This window comes from Rhipicephalus microplus, chromosome 1 (genome assembly GCF_043290135.1).
Source record: "Rhipicephalus microplus isolate Deutch F79 chromosome 1, USDA_Rmic, whole genome shotgun sequence".
Classification (NCBI taxonomy): Eukaryota; Metazoa; Arthropoda; class Arachnida; order Ixodida; family Ixodidae; genus Rhipicephalus; species Rhipicephalus microplus.
The window spans coordinates 221,996,964-222,016,902 of NC_134700.1; the positions used below are offsets into that span (position 1 = coordinate 221,996,964).

At 47.5% G+C, this 19,939-nt stretch overlaps 1 protein-coding gene across 1 annotated transcript in view; it reads left to right on the top strand.

Annotated features, from left to right (window-relative positions):
• The window catches only part of LOC119159624 (uncharacterized), a 91,927-nt gene extending 73,705 nt beyond the window's left edge, over nt 1–18,222 (top strand). Inside the window, exons 8-11 of the mRNA XM_037412438.2 lie at nt 198–302; nt 8,423–8,503; nt 8,734–9,122; nt 9,389–18,222. Of these exons, the coding sequence (XP_037268335.2) occupies nt 198–302; nt 8,423–8,503; nt 8,734–9,122; nt 9,389–10,412 (1,599 nt within the window). The 3' untranslated portion in view covers nt 10,413–18,222. The remainder of the gene's footprint in view (nt 1–197; nt 303–8,422; nt 8,504–8,733; nt 9,123–9,388) is intronic.
• Nucleotides 18,223–19,939: the final 1,717 nt, after the last annotated feature.

Below are 19,939 nucleotides of genomic sequence, written 5' to 3' on the forward strand. Positions count from 1 at the left end.
AGGATCTAATCGAGGTCCTTTGCGTAGCAAGCAAGTGTTCTATACCACAGAGCCACGCTTCTGCTTGGCAATACAATGAAAATAGGTTGCTCTGCACTGGAAATGCACTGCCGCATCTTCATATTCGCGTTTTCCTCTTTCTGCCCCTTCACCCTCCTTCCGGCCTCCTTGCTGACCGCTTCCGGTGGCGAGTACAGGAAGGAGGGGTTCCGAGGCGCTTCCTCAACTGCCCGGCGGCCTTCACCATCAACCATCTGCAGAAGTTCATCCGCATGAAGTACAGCGTGGCACCGCAGTACCAGGTGGGTTTCTCCGTCGGACTTCCCGCGCAAGTGCTTTACACCACGTCACGGGTTTGCCCGTGTGTCTGTTTTACTACTTACTCTTTGCGCCAGGGCGTAAAACGGGGTGCCAAAGGGCGTGTCATACAACGAGGTCCTGCATGCTAGTTTGACTGATTGATTGAACATCTATTATGTATATGTTATGCACAGCGCTTGCGAATGACGTCGCAAACATGAAGCCTACTCGGATTTGGAATGTGCTCCTGTATCAATCTATAAACTTCGTAAAAGTACGACAGCAACGAGAGGGAAAAAAAAAATTTAAGCGGTCTGTTCGCGTAGCATTTGGTTTAGGGCAACGGATTTCGTTGTATACTGATTACGCGGTTGATTTTTCGGAGGGATAATGCACGGGCGCGGTTGTATATTATGACTTAAGGGACGTATGAAGTAATCTACCCCGTGAAGATAACGTATCAAGTGCGAAGGATTGACAAAACGTTAGTTCCTTTCAGTTTTGTATAGTTGGGCATTCTGACTTCCAAGTTATAGCCATTGTAGTTCAGTACAAAGTGTGTGGCAGCTTGGGCTAGTTGGTATGACGTGACGATAGTTATAGCGCGAGAACAGAACTACGGCAAGAAGGACAGCGCCCGTGTCCTTCTTTGTCGTCGTTTTGTTCTCGCGCTATAACTGTCGTCAGCACAAAGACTTGCTTGCCTACCGTCTTGTGCTTTTTGAGGACTACAGGCCTACGTGACCACCTTTAACTTTTGTGTAGTGCCACCGCTGCATACGCGCCAGCCGATTGACTGACAATCCTCCTTTTCTCTCTCTCTCTCTCTCTCTCTCTCTCTCTCTTCTCTTTCTCATCTTTATGCCCCCTTCCTATTCCCCCAGCGTAGGGTAGCCAACCGGGCATGTGCATGGTTAACCTCCCTGCCTTCCCTCTTGTTGTTTATCCCCCTCCCCCTTCCCGGCAGCATGTGTCCAACTTTTTACAATTGTGTTTTGTTTCTTGGTCTCGAACTGGTCTCGTGCGCGTGCATTTCGTTCTGCCCTTCCAAGGACCGGGTGGCCGGCCGCCCGTGTCTGCGGCGGAGTGCTCGCTTCCCCGCTGCGACTCGTGGATGCACACTTGTCACCGCCGAGCACGGCGACGTGGTCACGGGATGCGGCTGACCGTTCCCGGTGGCCGCGTCAGTTCGTGTGAAGCCGCGGGGTGTTCCCCCCCATTTTCGTGAGGAGCGGGTGAACTCGCGCTGCGTGGAAGATAAGTGCCATATGGCCCATGTGGTGAAAACGTTGTAAGTCGCGGCTTTCGCGCGAGAAATATATATAGCGCGTGCAACGACGCGGCTGCGACGTTTTTTCCTCGCCGACTAGGGTTCCTTATAGCAGCACCGTTTTGCCGTATACACTCCTAATCAAGTACGGCATGAATTGCTAGATATATCCAGGAAATCAGATCATATTCATCTGGTTTCCTGGCTGTATATAGCAGTTAACGCGGGACGTGAAGAAGAGCGTGTGCGGTAAGAATATCGCAAGAATGTCGCACCGTAGTCGGGCACGTAGTTTGGCTTTTTTTGTTGTTGTCTGCAAGACCTGTATTAGCAACTTTCTCATCTCGTAACCGCGCGTAGTGAGCAATTCGTGCGACTGGGAAGGTAAAAAAAAAAAAAAAGCCAGCCGCCGACCAGAACGGTACGTGCCCTTTCCGTACTTAGTGCAGTTAACTGCTACTGTCAAAGCACTCAAAAAGTACGAGCGTATGTTTGCGAAAAGTGTTTTATGTAGAACAGCGGAGCATTGATCGCCTGTGGTTGTTGCTCTTGGACGCAAATTGTTACGAGGAAGTCAGCCGTGACCCGCAGGTCGCGGGTTCAAATCCCGGCTGCGGCGGCTGCATTTCCGATGGAGGCGGAAATGGTGTCGGGTTGTGTGCTCCGATTCGGGTGCACGTTAAAGAACCCCAGGTGGTCAAAATTTCAGGAGACCTCCACTACGACGCCTCTCATAATCATATGGTGGTTTTGGGACGTTAAACCCCACATATCAATCATCGAAGTCAGCCGTGGTGTCACATAGAGGAACTATCCGCGTTCTTTGTCGACAATGTATAGAGTCACCTTCTATTGGGTTCTATTCATTTCTCAAGCGCGGTTTATCTGAGATTGAGTCGATAACGCAGGCGGAGCAACCGTGGTGGTCGGGGCTGCCAGTGCGAAGGAACACTGTTGGGTATAAAATCGTTAGGCATTAATAACGCGGATTTTTGTTACCGGATCTTAAAGAACGAAAGAAGCTAATGAAATGGCTGATGTCGCTGTTGATAAGATGTTCTTGCCTCGCCTTGATGGAAGTCGTTTTAGCCCGCAGCTGGCGCACGCTTGGCGAAAGTGATAATGGAATGAGCTGCTTCTTTTCCTCGTTAAACAAAGAAGAAGCGAAAAGAGGCCGAGTACGAAGCGCGACAGGCCGTGCGTGTGTACGCATTCGCAGAGCGGCGCTTCGGGCACACTTCCACGCGTGGCGGTGCTTTTTTCGTTTTGCGCCAAGAGTCGTCGTCGGTCGTGAAAAGAAATGAAAGAAAAAAGAAACGTTGAGAGGGTATAGGCCTTCGGTGCTTTCTTCCTTCCTTTCGTCTCTCTCTGTTCCCTCTTGTGTCAGCGCGGTCCCGCAGCAGATGACCCTAAAGTTCGTTTGCTCGCGCGCGTGGAGATAGGGGGTAGGGGGGGGGGGGGACCGGTTCGGCGCGAAGACAATGGCACCGCCGCCGCGTTGACTGAGATGTGGATGCCGAGAGAGAGGCGCGCGCATATAGTACGCGAATAAGGGATCCCACGCCTGGGATGGCGACGCGCAGTATATGCATAGTACCGCTATTGCGGGTCGAGTAATCACGCCGCTGTTATTATGTACGCCAGGGAGCTCATCGTCCGCTGTGCGCGAGAATGTCGTCCGTGGGGATCTGCTCATCTGTTTTTTTTTTCTTCTTCTTCATCTCTCTGTCGCTATGTAATTTAACCGCAGCCGTTGATGGGAGTGCCGTTGTTACGTAACCCGCGTGTCGAAACTTCCGCGTCTCATTCGATATGCGCTGCGCTCCCTTTACGTCGTCAGCTATGTTTGTAGAGTAGGGTACGCGTAGCTTAGCGCTAGCGTGCGTCGGTTGCCACTGCGCATGCGTCATCTGCTATATCCTCCTGGGTACCCGCGGCGCGTTGAGCTACGGAAACATTGTATCGTACCTAATGAACGCTAACGGTAAACGAACTATTCTGAAGCAATTATTTCTCAGTCTCTGCGAATTATATGGGAGACTTGTAACAGACGAACGCTATATACAGAGAAAGGATTTAGTGAGAAATGTAGAGGAGGAACTAACGCTTGAAAGCGCTGACTGTTATCGAATAACCGCACAAATGAAGCAAATGGTATAGGCTTTCTGCAAATAAGGGTTGACAAGACTCCGAAGCCTTCGAGACGTGTACATTTGCGCAATTTCAAAGACCGCAGTCTCTTTCTTGGCATACTTGAACGCAGAAATTTTGTTCTGCCTGTCACACGATTCGGCCACTCGGCCAAAGTTTAAGCACTCGATGAACGCCCAGCCATGTTTAACTGGTGGCTGTGTTCGTACTTGAGAACATTGTCGATGAAAAAGCAAATGTTACGCATACCTGAAGCGCCACGTGAGTATTAAGCGGACGCGGTGTGTCCCTTTACTGAAAAATACATGAATACGTAATTTTTGTTTCTTCGGCTGCACTGAATATGTGATGCTGTGCACGAAAGAAGGACGGCAGAAGACTACATTGTCTTTCGACGACATTTGCAGTGAAGCATGCTGATACGCTGCCGGTTTTTTAACAGCAAACTTTCAGTAGTGACTCGACTGTCGCTTTGTGTCGACCATCCTCTGTATACTTTGTATAATTTCTTCGCTGCGCTTGCACTAAGTAGTATGCAGATCCCGGGTGCTTGCTCCGCGAGGCGCGTCGTGGAGTGCTTCGCCAAGCACCCCATCATGCGCTGGCGTGTTCGTTTCTGCAGTGCATGCATGGTCGGTACTTGAAGTACGATCTCGTAAATTAAGGAAGACAAGGCTTTGTCCTTGTCCCCAAGTTTCTTATGTTAATCTCGTGTTCGAGGTATCACGAGTCACCAACTCGTCCTATTAGCTTTATCGACCGACAGTTTTAGTGTACGAATTTCGGCCCTGTACTCCTTCCGGTTTTGTCCACAGCCTATAGCGCTGGCTGCGAAGAAAAGCCTTGGGGAGTATCCCCCACGTTTCCAACACTTTTCTCGCTGTGCTTAAGCGTGACATTTAGGCATATATGAAGTACACCAGGTTACAAAGGGTACACCTTTGAATTTTAAGCGTTTTCTTTTGAATTTGGAAATGTAAAGAACGCTGACACAACTTCAAAGCACGCATTTCTATTGTGTCGCATTTTGTGTTGGATAGATAGATGAAGTGACCGAAAGTTTGTTCGGGCACACATCGCTCTCTGCTTTCAAAATCTTATAACCGTCTGTACCGGGAGGTAAATTGGTAAAGACGAATAGATGTGTATTATTGAAATAGGAGAAGGGTACGAATGAAATCGCATGCGACTGCCCAGCTGCCTTAATGAACCGACGCAACCGGCGCGATTCGCAGAGCGGTCGCAGGAAGGTCTGCTGGCGGCGCCACCACGATTCGAAACTGCGGAGCGAATCCGCCGCGCATCTCTCCGTATCATTATATGCTCCTGCGTTGGCGGCGTGGTGGCTTCGGCCGCTCGTATACCTGCTCGGTGGCGCAACCGGCGGGTCTTCACCGTCACGGACCACTGCCGTGGTATCGAAAGCGTGCGTACTCCGCGGCGCGGACTTGGAATCCCTTGCGCCTGTCGATCTGCACGACGCTGCCCCGCTTTTGTATGGTTAGTGCGCATCGCGTTCCATTTTGACCGACCCCGCCTCTATATTGTTTCATTCATCTGCTTGGCTTTGCGTTCTGACATCGCAATTCAACTGGGGCCCCGCCGCGGGGGTCTAGTGGCTAAGGTACTCGGCTGCTGACCCGCAGGGTGCGGGTTCGAATCCCGGCTGCGGCGGCTGCATTTCCGATGAAGGCGGAAATGTTGTAGGCCCGTATGCTCAGATTTGGGTGCACGTTAAAGAACCCCAGGTGGTCTAAATTTCCGGAGCCCTCCACTACGGCGTCTCTCATAATCATATGGTGATTTTAGGACGTTAAACCCCACATATCAATCAATCAATTCAACTGGGAAACTCGACTACACGGTGAAACCAAGTGGGACACCCTGCACGGTCAGCCTGCGTGATGCGCAGTTGTATCGGAAGCCGCGGGGGGGGGCGGTGGTAACTGTCGGTGGTGTGATGGGCACTCGTTCTGTTTGCGTGGAGACGGGCATTGCGCCGCCGTGCAGTAAAATGGACGGAGGAGACGCCGTCGTAGCCGATGCGGAACAAAGTTGGACCGCGCAACGTCCATCGTTCGCTCCGCGAAGAAGCGGGCACAACGAGGGCTCCGCGTCGTTGTCCGGTAGGCAGAACCAGCGCCCTCCTCCCCGTCAGACGTTGGCAGAACAAAAGATGGTCGATGCCGGCCGGCAGAAGGGCGCAAGGCCGGACCAGCGCCTGCAGACGTTCTTCTGTGCTAGGACTTGAGGCTCCTTCGCGCCATATTGTGCATGTTTACGGCGCAGCTGTTTACCCTGCGTCGTCTTGTAGTAGTAGTAGTATAGTAGTAGTGGCGGTACTAACAGCAGCGGCAACGGCGGCGTCACGCAGGTCACGTGACCCAGACGAGAGAGTGAATAGAGAAATAAATCCATCGAAATGTGTTAGCGCGCGTATTTCAAATGTAGTGGTGATTTACAGCGACACGTGATTCGCCAGCCAATCACACACTCGCACACAGCTTCGGTCTTGGGCGGTGTCACGGCGTAGAACTGTTTCTTCTAACGTCAGAACGCATGCACTTTGGTTTGGGGGGGGGGGGGGCTCTAGAGTATAGGCGATGGTGATTGCGCGGCTTATTCCAAGATATTTGAGTTTTCAAGCGAGAAGCCGTGCCTTGCGGAATACGAGGAGAATTGCGGAAGCAAGACGACTACATACTACAGACGCGGTTGATGTGCAGAGGTCGAATTCCTGCGTTCCCACGCGCTAACGAAATAACCTGGAAGGCGAGGAGCGTATTGACGTACGAATTATACGAAATGTGTGACATGCGCGTATCGCGTACGTCACTCGCAGTTTTGTCTGCAATTTTAAAGTGGAGTACCGTTTACTGGCCTTCGCGTTTTGACTATGATAGCATAATACATATTAAGATTGGGGAATAGTGCAAATTTCGCCTGAGCCGTTTCCGTGCATCGTCGCATTTTCGCCGTTTACGTGTCTTCACTGACTGGCAGCGCCGGTGGAGCGGCAGCTGCCTCATCAGCGCAGTTGACGGAGTCGTGCCTAACAGGAAGCTCTACATATAGTAACTTAGGGTTCAATAAAATTGGGCACGCGTAGCCTGTTGTAACGGTGTCTTTTCTGGCGTACGCTCGACCTTTGCGCTTACTGAATTGTTCGTAACGTCTCTTATTGCACAGTTCGATGGCCTGATGAAAACAAGAAAACAAATGAAAAGCCGGTTGAGTGAAGCTGCTCGTCGTTGTTTTACGAGCGACGCGTCGATTATACAGAAGGTCAACGCCGGCGCGCGTTTCTCGCTGGCGGGAAAGCAGCTTCGCTCTTTTGAACGAACCTTCTTCCTCTCCTCGCGTCAAAGAACGGCAGCGATGACCGGTCAGCCATGCGTGCACTCGGTCGACGCTTCACCCGCTGTTGCAGCAGCAGTACGCACTCACACACGGATCGTTTCGCTGCCGAGCATCGTCGTCCCGGTCGGTCGCCTTTGCTTCTCTCTCTTTTCATTTGACTCGCGCCTTTTTTTCTCTCTGCTGCATCCTGCCTTCGACACAATGGCCGCGGTCTTTCGCACAGCCCGGCCCGGTCGGGGCAGGTTTCGAGCGCGCGCGCGAGTTACTCCTCTTTCGCATCACGACTCGCACAGACCGGTCACGATCAGAAAGCCTTCCGATATGGCACCTCGGAGGCGTGGACTTCGCCGGCCGGTGGGCCCCGCACGTTTCTTCCACCTGCGCCGCGGCCGCCACTTGCCCCCCCCGAGTGCGCGGACCGAATGGCAACCACCCTCGCGGCCGCCAGAACCGGTGCTGCCCCAAAGCCCCTCCCTCGCGGGGGCCCCCGTCGCGCCTTTTCCATCAAGACGTCCCTGGCTTTTCTTTCTTTTCTCCGTTTTTGCGTGCCTCCCAACCCCCTCCGCCCTGCATTTCTCTTTTCTTTTGCTGGGTAGTTCGGACGGTTCGTCCGCTCGCCTTTTTTTGCGCCCTTGTACGCGGGCTTTTCTTCCACAGCAGCCACTACAGTGGTCTGCCAACAAAACGCGCGGCAGCCCTGAACGCATTCGCGTCGTAGGGGCGCGCGGGCGCTTTTCTTACCAACGGCATCGGTTGCCCACGCCGACGCCCTTGCATGGAGGAAAAAAGAAAGAAAGAAACGCTATATCAGGGGCTTTTGTCCAGGGGCGCCCAGATCATTCGAGCAGCGTACGCATTTTTCGTACTCAGTCAAAAACGATGGCTGTTGGGCTGCTTCGCGCTGCAAGGCGCGTGGTCCGAAACGGAAAGACGACGCGCTGGCGGGGAACTGGCGCCATCTGGACTGCCTGCGCGCAACGAATGCCGCCCGTCTTGTTGTTGGGGTTGGGTTCAAATTGCTGGGTTTTTCGGCCCTGACACCAATCCAGGTTGCGTTAGAAAGACAGCGAAAAGGAGAACCGGCGCTTTTGCTAATTGGCGAGTCAAGGCCCCACCGTCCCAAATATACTGCGAGCCAGCGCCGCGCTGATTGATCTCGTTCGAAATTGTCGGGATCGTTAAGTAGCCACTACCGAATTCCTTGAGATAGGGACATGAACTGCTGGAAGGTCACACTCATAATGATATTTCACTCTTGTTTGCTGTACTTTCTTGTGTTTGCTGTACTTTCTTGTGTACTTCGAAGTGTAGAGCTGTGTCTTTTTTTTTTTTTTTTCACAGGTTGACATTATTTACATGGACGAGGTGCTTTCTCAAGAGTTCGCCTTGATGGACGTTGCATATATCTACGCTTGGAAAAGGGTGAGAGGCTATTGCCTTTGGCTCAGTTTGACAGCTATAATAAAAGGAGATGCAATGATGTCGGAGGATGTGCCATAGTTCGACTGGTCCCATGCTCACGGCATGAGCACCTTGCCTGCTTAAAAGAGTTTGGTGGAACTAAATGTAGTGCACACAGTAAAGTTTTAATATTGCCACTTTTAGCTCAAGTCATACAAAATTTATTCAGCTAACTGAACACCTCTTTCCAGGATTCACCCATGCGCCTCTTTTTTCGGATATGCAAAATGCCTCCAAAGCCTTCTGCTGTCAAAGGACCCCCCATCACTGCGTGCAGCGAGATTAAACAGATGGTTGAGAATGGAACCAACAGCAGCACAGAGACAGAAGTAGCAAAAGAACCAGCTGAAAATAAACCCGCAGATGAGAGTCGAACTGCCATGCCACCCCCTCGTGCCCCAGAACAAGAAAACAAGCCAGCTGCAAAAACACCTCCGGCACCTGCGGGCGCGGTTCCCAAAAGTGTACCTCAGCCAGAAGAACCTAGGGAACCTGCTGTTACTGCTGCTCCTGCCACTGAGCCTTCCATCGCAACTATTGCACCTGCTGCCGAGCATCACGCACCGGAAACACCGGAAATGTGAGTCATGATTACTCGTTTTACACTTTTCTGTTCTTTTGAAGGGCACTTGTTGTTACGACAACACTTGGCAAGTTAGGAACAATTTTGTGGCTGTCAAGTGTCGTGCTATGTTGTGTCAATCTGGCTTTTCCTAAAGTGTGCTTCTTTTCTTTTGTTGTCTCACTGCAGCGTGCTTGTGAAGAGGGACAGAAATATGTGTGTTGATTCTTTGTTTTTTCTACATAAGGTGCATTCACAGTGTGTGCATTGTGTTTTTTTCGCAGGAAAACTGCTGCAGAGGAGGAATCCACAGCTCCAGGGAGTCCAAAGGCCATTGCTCTGGTGCAGTCTACATCCCCGCAGAGACAGAAGGCTTCGGAGCCACCAGCAGAGGCCCAGTCGCCACCGCCACTGCCCAAGATCACCATAAGCGGGCTGGACAAAAATAGTCACAAGATCTTGATACACACCAAGGAGGTGTCGCACACTTTGGGTCCAGCCCTCTCGCCACCCCAGAATGGACAAGACCGCTCTTCGCCTCCTTACGGGAAGAAGTCGAAACGTAAAGAGCAGCATGACATTGAAAGGCACCACCAGTCTAAGCGTAAGTCGCCTGAAAAAGTGGACAAACGGTCCCAGTGGTGCCAGTCTCCACAGGAGGATGGCATCTCCAATAAAAAGCTCAAGCTGGATGGCTGCGACGATGCCGTGGAGGTGGACAGAAAGTCTATCAGCTCTCCCCTACAGAAGTCAGAGGGCAGCGTATCTATCTCGGAAGCAGCCAGGCGGAACATGCCAAAGGCTATGCCCATCCTGTTGAAGCCTGCACCACCACCGCCTCCGCCTGCCCACCCCAGGACCCCACCTTACACCCCGATTCCACCAAGTCTGCCACGCAGCGAGAAAGACACACAACCACTCGATCTCTCGGTGACTCACCGTGGCACTGTTGTGGCTGTATCCCAAGACCCACCTCGTCGTCCGAGGGGCAGGCCTTCCGTTCCACTGCCCTCAGTCATGCCTTTGCCATTGGTGACCAAGCGGCCTTCCCTGCCACAGACAACAACAGTAACCACGACATCATATAGCCCTCCTACCTCTGTGCCTACCTTCCACAAGATGCCAGCTGTGCCGCCAACTTCGTCGCATCATCACCATCACCACCATCATCGCGGCAACAGCAAGAGCTTTCGAAAAAATGCCAATTTAACTTGCATCACCCCAGATCCTAATGCGGGTCATACCAAAATAGTCATCAGGAATATGCCTCCACTCAACACTAACAACAACAACCTCCACAGGGTGTGAGCTTGTTGGCAGTGCCCGGTAGCCAGCCTTTGCTCTGGTAGACAGAAAGTTCTGTGCGGCATATTCTAGTCTTTAGCAACAGACGTGAAGGTTCCAGTGAAGGCAGCATACCGTTTGGATTAGGTGTGCTTGCCTGTGTGAAAGTGTTGTGCATGTGCTTTCAGCAAGGTTTGTCCATTGGATTACTGGATTACTTGATCTACACTGCAGGAATGTGCTCATTTGGATACAATGGTTCTTCACCCTTGGATAAAGACACTCCTACTCCATGATTTGGATATTGAAACCTTGTGTATCTGTGTGAATGCTGGTTTTGGCCTGTGTGACATGTGGATGGGAAACCCTATGGATACAACCATTGGTGCGTGTGTGTATGTGAGAACTCGGTGAAACCAGAGTGAATCTCTCCCACGTGGATTACCATTTTCTCGACCAGTGTTATGACAGCATCAAAGGAATAGTGACCACTGGATTACGTTGGATTACCTGGGATTACCCTGTGAACATGGATTACAGCGGACTTCCTTTGGATCACTATGTCCCAGCAGGTATCAATCACCTCAAGTCGTCAAGATCTGTTAGTCATGTAGAGAAACTCTCTACAAACAGGTGCATGATGCACAGCGTGTCCATAACCGTGTGTCACTGTAGTCTTTCATAACACACAGTGGTTTATTGTAAGCCTCCAGTATCATGCAGGTGATGTCATTAAAGCTAGTGCAATAGTCTATCGGGCACATTGTGTGAGCCCTGCATACTTGGTAGCCACTGTACAGGGTTCATCATGCACCTTGCTACTATGTATATGACTGTTCTGTATGTGAAACGGCAGCTCTAACACTTCAGTGTTGTTCATTTACTGATTCTTGCCTCATCATCCCACCGGGCTTTGTATTCCTCTACACACAACAAGCTTACTCTTACGGAAGGGGGTGATCAGCACAATCGTACAAAATGATTGCTTAGTGTCAGAAATTCACTGAGCTATAGAAATCTGGCGCCTATATATATAATAGATGTTTTGGCAAAGCTAGGAACCATAAGATGGTCATTGCTTTCTGGCATACATTTGTGCCAATGTCATTTATGCTGTTTCATTATAGTAACAAATAATGCTGTCCCCCGGAAACCTGCTTCCAGCTTGGATCAGTGTGTGGCCAACTACTTGTTCAATAGTGAAAATATCCTCTTTACGAAAGTTTGTCTAGCTGAAAATTTTGCATACTTCGGAGCTGACTGTTGAGCACTTTATTATGGACCTTACGGCTTGACTGTGTTAAATGAAGCCATGTACATACTATTTGTCTTAATGTACATTAAGTGGGTACATGTCAGTAACTTCGCAGTATCGATGCCTTTTTTTATATTACATTAATGCCCCTATCAGACGGCAAGTGCAAGCTAATGATATATTGCCATGATTTTCTCTGGCTGCAGCTCTGCGTTGAAGGCACAAGTTTCTATGTGCATATATACAGACTTATCATACAAGTGTAAATGCCTTGAAAGCATGTAGTGGTTCAGTCAGGCTACCCATTCAGACGCAAGCATAGTAAAATATGCAAAGGAGCTGTGGTACTGTGAGACACAGATAGGCTCGAGCATGACATAACCATTCACTTACCATATATATAATTAATAAAAAAAATATTGCCATGCCACATCATAGCCTGCAAGAATTATTAACCTGTAGCGCCATATACAGTGTATCTAAAGATGTGGGTTGCTGCCATAGCTAAAAATTGACAAAATTGTTTAGGTGCCTTGAATTCATATAGAACTTTTGGGCAAACCTGTCAAGAAACATTGAATTGAATAACTGTCAATGAGAGGCACTGAAGGTGTGCCTAAATTATATAATACATGTTGGCACCTCTTAATTGTTTTATATTTAATAGGCCCCCTCACCAGGCCTTATTACAAATGTTCACGAAGCTGTAGAGTGGCACATCAGCATTTGAATGAAATAATAGGAGTGTGTGAATAGATATTCTTGAGACCAAATTAAATATGAATAAAGAAAGTGCCGTAAAAGAGTTGAAATCGACATTTTATAGTTTTTGAACATTAACAGCACTTTCTATCGTTATTGTGAAGCGTTCACATATCAATATCAATTTCAGCATTGGAAGAACAAATAGAGTGAGAGGAACGAATTGCGACACTTCATGCAAAGCACTTTTACTGTGCCGAATTCCACTGGTAGATACGGAGCAGCCGCCAAAACCCTGGAGCGAGCACTCGGATTGTGCCAAACCAGATCTGCGAGTAAAACACGTGAAAGTTTGCGTGAGGTCTCTCCAGAAGTTTTTATGCATACGTCGCTAAGCCGGCGCCGGAAACGATTTTCCTTTCCGCTCGACGTTTCAATGATAACTGTGTCACCACTGCAAAGCACGCATTTCGACTGCACAGTCTCGCGGGAAACAGGGCTACTGCTTTCTGATTTTAGGATTGCAAACAAGTGCACAGGGTTACTAGACCGCCTCAAAAAACGCTGAGGCCAACTCAGCTGCTCAACTGTACTGGAAATGACGGCAACGCATTCTCGGAGTTCCGGCGAAATCCATCTCTGCAAGACGGAGCTGTGGAACGCTCCGTCGCGGAGTGGTTTGCTCTGAATCTACTGGCGAAACGCGGATTGTCAGCTTCAAAGCAAGAATAGTTGCTTCCCCTCGACGAGTGGAATTCGCCAATATAGTGCTAATGGTGGTTTTGTAGCTGGTTAAGTGAGACTACCTGAGCAAAGCAGCTTCACTTCACAGTGCAACGCCTGTGCCTACATTGTAGAGATTACAGGGGCCCTGCACCACACCTCATGCTTAGTGAGAAAATATTCAGTGCAGAGCGCCCAAATCTTTCATTGATGCAAGACAAGGAGAGTTCACAAGCGGAGCACAACGGTGTTGTTTTCTCAAACGTCTGCTGTATATACTGAGGCCCATAGACTACCTTTGGAGAGCAGTCATACAGTAGATTTTTCGTCATACAGCGGGTTTCTAGATCGGATCCAAGCCGCCGCGGCCGCGTTTTTGGTGGAGGCGAAATGCTTGAGGCCCGTGTGCTTCGATTTTTAAGTGCTTGGTGAAGAACCCTAGGTGGTCGAAATTCTGGAGCCTTCCACTACGGCATCTCTCATAATCATATCGAGGGTTTCGGACGTTGAACCCCAACAATTATTGTTATCCTTAATGGATTGCTGCTATTAGCTCAAGCAAAGCTGCATTTGGATCAGGTGTGCTTTTTGCCATGGGCTGCGGTCACGTGCCAAGTGCAGCGCTTTCTATACCGTTTCATACATCATCTGCAGCACTGTGAAGGCTAGTGAGACTTTTTTTTGTGTTTGCAACAAAAGATAGTTCAATGTTTTAAGTGCGAGGCATTTCTTAGCAAATTTCGATAGATTTGAGTGTGTCTATCTATCTATCTGTCATATATAGATCTATCTGTCATATATAGATAGACAGATAGATAGCCTACAACTTCTAGCTCTCCTGGCCATCTTGATAATGCTGTCAATACCGAAATTGGTATAGCATAACATGAAAATTATGACATGTATGTCATGAATGTCATGATTGACATTTTATAAACATTGCTGCTCTTGCAGATGTTTAGTTCACATGACATATTGCAAAACTGATGTGGTATGACATGACTGCATGGCGAGCATAAGTGACAGACCCTAACTTGGAGACCGTCATGCATGTTATGTAAATCATGACTACATGCCACACTCATGGTGTGCTCGTGGTTGTTTCGCTGGTTTCACATATACCAAAATTGGTATTACGGGACATGAATGAATGACGAAGAGCTGGTGCAAACATGATAATCATGACATGGTGTCAAGTAAAACATTGCATGCTATGCTTATAATTCGCTAGCTCCACATGTACCAAATTTGGTATCACAAGACCTGAATAGATGACCAACGTAAATGACAGGTTCAAACATGATAATCATGACATGATAAACATGGCATATTTTACGTCCCCCTTGTAACGTTGTGCTCATTTTTAAAGTGACATATCAACCTTCCTCATTCGTATTTCGTTATCATCGATTCCCACTGTACGTGGGATATGCCAGTTGTTTACCACCAATAACATAATTTTTTTTGTTCTTTTGGCGCAAATCAATTGAAGATGTTTTGTGCCTTACGAAGAAAAACACCGTTAAACGCCTGGTATTATGCAGGTGGATCGCTTAGTTTCACGTGGCATCACGTACAGGCTCTCTGCACTGGGTGTGTCACGATGGCAGCCACCTGAATTTATCTCGTGACACAGTGTCAGTGCTGGAAAGAATACCATAGACTCGTTTGGTTCCCACATTCTTTTCTGCTTTTCCTACATTCTTCTGTTACCCGTTGTGCCAAGCCGAAGAACAAAGAAACGTTGAACCGGCACTAATCCGATGTGATGCAAGTGACCACGAGACAAGTGGATTTATACATTTCGCTGGCCAAACTTCTTGCATAGCTTCCACAGTATTGCACCCGATGTGTGAAACGTAGTATAGTCTACTAAAATTGCCCAGCTGCAGCACTGGCATACAAGGGGTTCGCACCTGGACAGAGCAATTGCATTTCCTGACCCGTGCTCAAGGTCGTGAAACATGTGTGACCTGGAGTCTCACACAACTTAAAGTCCTTTGACCAAAGCGTGGCAACTGGTGACCTCCGCAGCTAAGGAAATAGTTAATCTCATACACTTGCAAATGCTCTCCAAACGAGTCGTACGGCTCATGACATTGGTCTGGAGTGCGCGTCGATTGGTGCCGGCATTGTGTGCATCCATCCGCATTTGAGGAGCAAGCGTCGCAAACTTCTAAAGTGGCATCCTATAATTGCTTCATTTTCCTGTGCTATTCTTTTGTGTGTAGCTTCCAGCACACTTGCCAGGTTGCAAAAGGAGAGACTGTTCTTAAAGTGTGCTACAAGTCTCGGTAACTGCACTCATGTTTTACTTAATCGAAAAATTTTTGTGGGGATTTGATTCTCGGAACAATAAATTCTAATTCTGAGGGCTTTCGGTGACTACCTGGAAAAGTGGTTCAGGACCCGTTTATATTTGTTACACTTTTGCTAGGGCTTAGTATTTGTTTCATTGAACTTGGCATTTAGATGCATTTAAGAAGTATTAGAAACATTTGCATATTTAAACAGCAGTCATTCAGATTGGAGACCAAATTGAATAGGACAGTGTCCGATAATAATCATACCTGCCAACTCTTCCGATTTTCCCGTAAAATGTACAAATTTCGACCGCACCTATGATTTTACAAATATTGCCAGAAATTTCATCAAAAATATTTCATTTACGATTAAAAAGAATAAAAAAATTAGTAAAATAGCGTGGCCTCCGCAATTGGCTAGGGCACGTTGCTGTAGCTAGTCGCGGAGGCTACAAAAACGGCATTGTGCTATATTCCGTCACCAGGAGAGAACAATATGTATTGGTGTTATTATTATTTCAAAAATAAAAAAAAATTGAGTGTACCTCTAGAAACTGTCCTAGAAACTTATTCATTAAGCGACCACTTCAAAGAAATAGAAGAAACCTCCTTATCTTGCCCTTGGTATGCAAGAGCCGTCATCAGCAGGCACTCTCCCATGTGGTGGAGGTAACACCTGTAAGCGGCGCACTTTCCTTGAGGCACCCTCCCTCACAATCAGCTGTAGGAGCTCATTGGTCAAACCATTTTTTCTTAATTTTTTGCGTTTGTTCACAGTGTATTTTTATTTGCAGCATTGCGAATTCTTCATAAGCCAACCATAGCTGCACTCCGAACAATGTGTGTAAGCACGGTTGTTGCGGCTTTCTTTTGAAGTTGTAGCCATCTCCACTCCACAAAGTTTCATATTCGTTTACACGGCCGCCACTGCGCGATCTATGTGCTGCACTTGTCCCAAACCTGATGAGGGGGCCTTTATTGCCTTGCTCTAAATTTATTATTTTTTTTTTGCCTCAATATGTTTAAAGTGAGAGGAACAAAATGCTGATCGAAATATTGTAGCTGTTACCATTACTGTAAAAACTTCTTGTCAAAGCTTAGCAGCATGCAATAGTGAATGCCAGCTTTGTTTTCAGGAAACCTGAAAAGACTGGAGAAGTGTATCTCTTGCAGTTATGGTTACAAGATATTCAGAAATTACTTCTAAGTTCCCAGCCAGAAATATGTTGTTGCAAACACCTCCTTGAAGGCTAGGGAAGAAGCACTGCCTTGATGGACAAAGAAAAGACATTGACACTATCTCGCCAAGTGGCAAAGACATGTTTTAGCAGTGTGAATGCACACACGTGCAAGGTGGGTGTTGTACAGTGCATTGACGTGCGATTGCGGAGACGGGGCACAGATACGACACAAACTGTTCTTTTGACAGTAAACATTTTTGAAACAACAGCTCGACTGTCGTATGAAGTCTGCTATGAAGTACACCAAATGTCTTTGCGAATATGATTCACTCATGCAATTTCAAGCACAGGCTCATACAAATGAATTTGTTTATTTACAGTGATATGAATAAGTATGTAAAATGAAAATGTGAGTGTCACTCACAGCTTTGCAACTGAGTGTTTGTTTTTTCATCACCTTGTATTGTTTTCACACCCCTGAAAGCATGCTGAAAATGTGAAGCACAACATGTCGTTTTTTTTTTGTTTTTTTAATACCATTCTCACCCGTGAATACAAACTATGGGGGTGGGGCGTACTTGTGCTTTTGCCTTGGTATCCAGTCACTTCATTTTTCAATTGAAGATGTAGGAGCTGTGCAGTTGGAAAGCGTGGCTGAAGAAATATGGAAGGAAGCAAAGACAAACAGAGCTCAGCAGTGCGGCTGGTTATCTATGTAAATTCGTGTTAGCGCAGATATAGTACAAACACATGAATTTGCAAAAAAACAAATCGTTATGGCAATGTGGCTATGTGTTGCAAGATGTCGGGACATGAAGCTAGCATTATCCGGTGTGTAGTTGGTGCATGTATTATTTTATTGGTTTCGCTCCTGACTAAAAAACTTGCCGTCTGATAGATGTTTATGGTGTAGTTCTTGAGGAAGCTTTAGGTCGGGGTGACCTCCGGTGGTGCCCATTCCGGTGCGTTTCAAATGCACATATGTCTTCAGGCTCAACCTCTGGACTGAAATTGATGTAGTATATTGCATATGAGAGAAACACTTAAAATTATTGTGACTGTTATCAGCGGGATATTGGCTTAGGGCTTGAAATGTAGAAAGCAGCCTGAATATAGGACTGCACCTTTTGGTGCAGTCCTTTGGATTTACACAACTAATAAAAGCGGATTGCTTTTTAGAAACTGTAACCTTAAAAAGAATCTCAGCTGAATGAATTTGATGCAATGAATTTTCATGTCATGAAGTAGTTTCCATGTCCTTAAGAATCTTGTAAAAGTGCCCCTAATAAATTTACAGTTAGTTTCAGAGACATGTGCATCATGTCAATTTCGATGCATTGTTACATATTTTGCAGACTTGCTATACAATCTCATATATCCAAGTGACATAGTAGTGAACAGCAATTTTTTAGTGATTTTTGCAAAATTGAAGTGACTTAGAAACTTTCTTCCTGCAGTCTCTTATTAGACTTTTAGGTTGTTGCAAACGTCATCAAATTCAGTGCTGTGGTTGGCAGGAAAACTGCTTTTTCTGTCGTTACAATCTATTTATAAATATAAAAACTTCTGAGCTAAAGCTTCTTCATCTGTAGGAATAGTTCTGGCATGCTTCTTCTTTGAAGTGTAGTGTTCTTGAATTTGAATATGAAATAAAGAAGCGTTATTCCCCATTTCTTGAGTGCTCTGCTCATTTGAGGTATTGTACGGACATGTCACCAATGGATTTGGCATCCTGTTAAGGCTACTTGGAAGCTGCTTCCACACTGTTGCGCTCTTTCTAGCCAACAACCCAACTCATCAAGTCTGTTGGGCTGATCGGTGGTGATGCACCTGCTGTCACCTATTTACTAGTGGGAAAAATCGATGCTCTCTCCTGTCCCAAGTTTTCTTATTTTTTTATAGTCTTGACCTTGGTAAATATGCCACTGTCGATTTGCTGTTTAGGTTGGTACGCAAACCTGCATGTGCAGTATAGCCATGGCGAAATAACCAGAACGTGCAATAGCTCGTTTACTGCATGCCCATTGTATTGTTTGCCAAGTGGATAGAGTAATTGTCGGAGAAGTTACTGAAACCTCGGCTTTGGTTTCTTCAACTCATCAGACTTTCGCAGCTGAAGTCCCTAAGCTTTTATCATTAGTAGGTCTTTCTCTTATGCTTATACGTGCATTCATATTTTAGACGCAGCATGAAGTTCAATGATTGATTGATTGATATGGGGGGTTTAACATCACAAAACCAGCATATGGTTATGAGAGACGCCGTAGTGGAGGGCTCCGGAAATTTCGACCACCTGGGATTCTTTAACGTGCACCCAAATCTGAGCACACGGACCTACAGCATTTTCGCCTCCGCGCATGACGTTCAACAATGCTGTTTCGTGAAGTTTGACGTCCGCCTTGTCGCATCAGTCGCTAGGGTGCTCGGATGCGGACCCGAATGTCGCAGATTCGATCCTGGTCGCGGCGGTCGCATTTCGATGGAGGCGAAATGGCAGAAGTCCGTACACTGGGCGATGTCAGTGCACGTTAAAGTACATGAAATGGACAAAATTTCTGTAGCCCTGCACTGCGGTGTCTCTCATAATTAAATGTTGGTTTTGAGACGTAAAACCCCACATACTACTATTATCGTGTAGTTTAGCCTGCTGGTGTATCACTGCTGTTTCTTTGGCAATCTTTTCATTTCGCTCTCCCAGGTCGTGGTCCGTAGCATTGTTTCTAGCAGTTCTGGACAGTCTGGAATAAAAATTTGATACCTGTGCCACGGCCGTTGGCATAGACGTGCCTGTGCAATGTGCACATGCATACGAGTATTTCATGTTTACGCCGCTGAATGCCTGACCTAAATTTTTGGAGCACTCAATTTTTTAGTGTTTCGAGCTGTCTGTGATTGTTGTGATTGATTTCGAAAAATTATGTTTATATTAGTTTAACTAAGTTATCCCAGTTGTCCCGGACATCCTTGCTTTTCTCCTGACTTGCGCTCTCAGTTCAGGAGTTTTAGAATAGCGCACCGCGAGCCCTTGCGGTGCGGTCGCTGCCACTGCGCATGCATCGTGACGTGACGTGAGTCGTCGTTCGCGTTCGCGGACCGCACGCAGAAAATCCGAAATTGCGTGCGGTGGCCCGCAAGCGGCGGTTTCGAGCTATGGTGTCACTGCGACTGCGCATTGCGGTTTGCAGCAGGGCAAACGCTATTCTAAAGCTCATATGGCGCCCGCTACGCCCGCAGCGCTTGCAAATGGTATTCTAAAACTCCCTATTAGCCTTGCGCCTGCGAACATTGAAAACATGGTTCACTTAATTGCTGAACATTCTTTCCGCATCCCAAGTAACGCACTGATACTCATTTGCGGGACTTATGCACATTTGTAAACAACCTTGC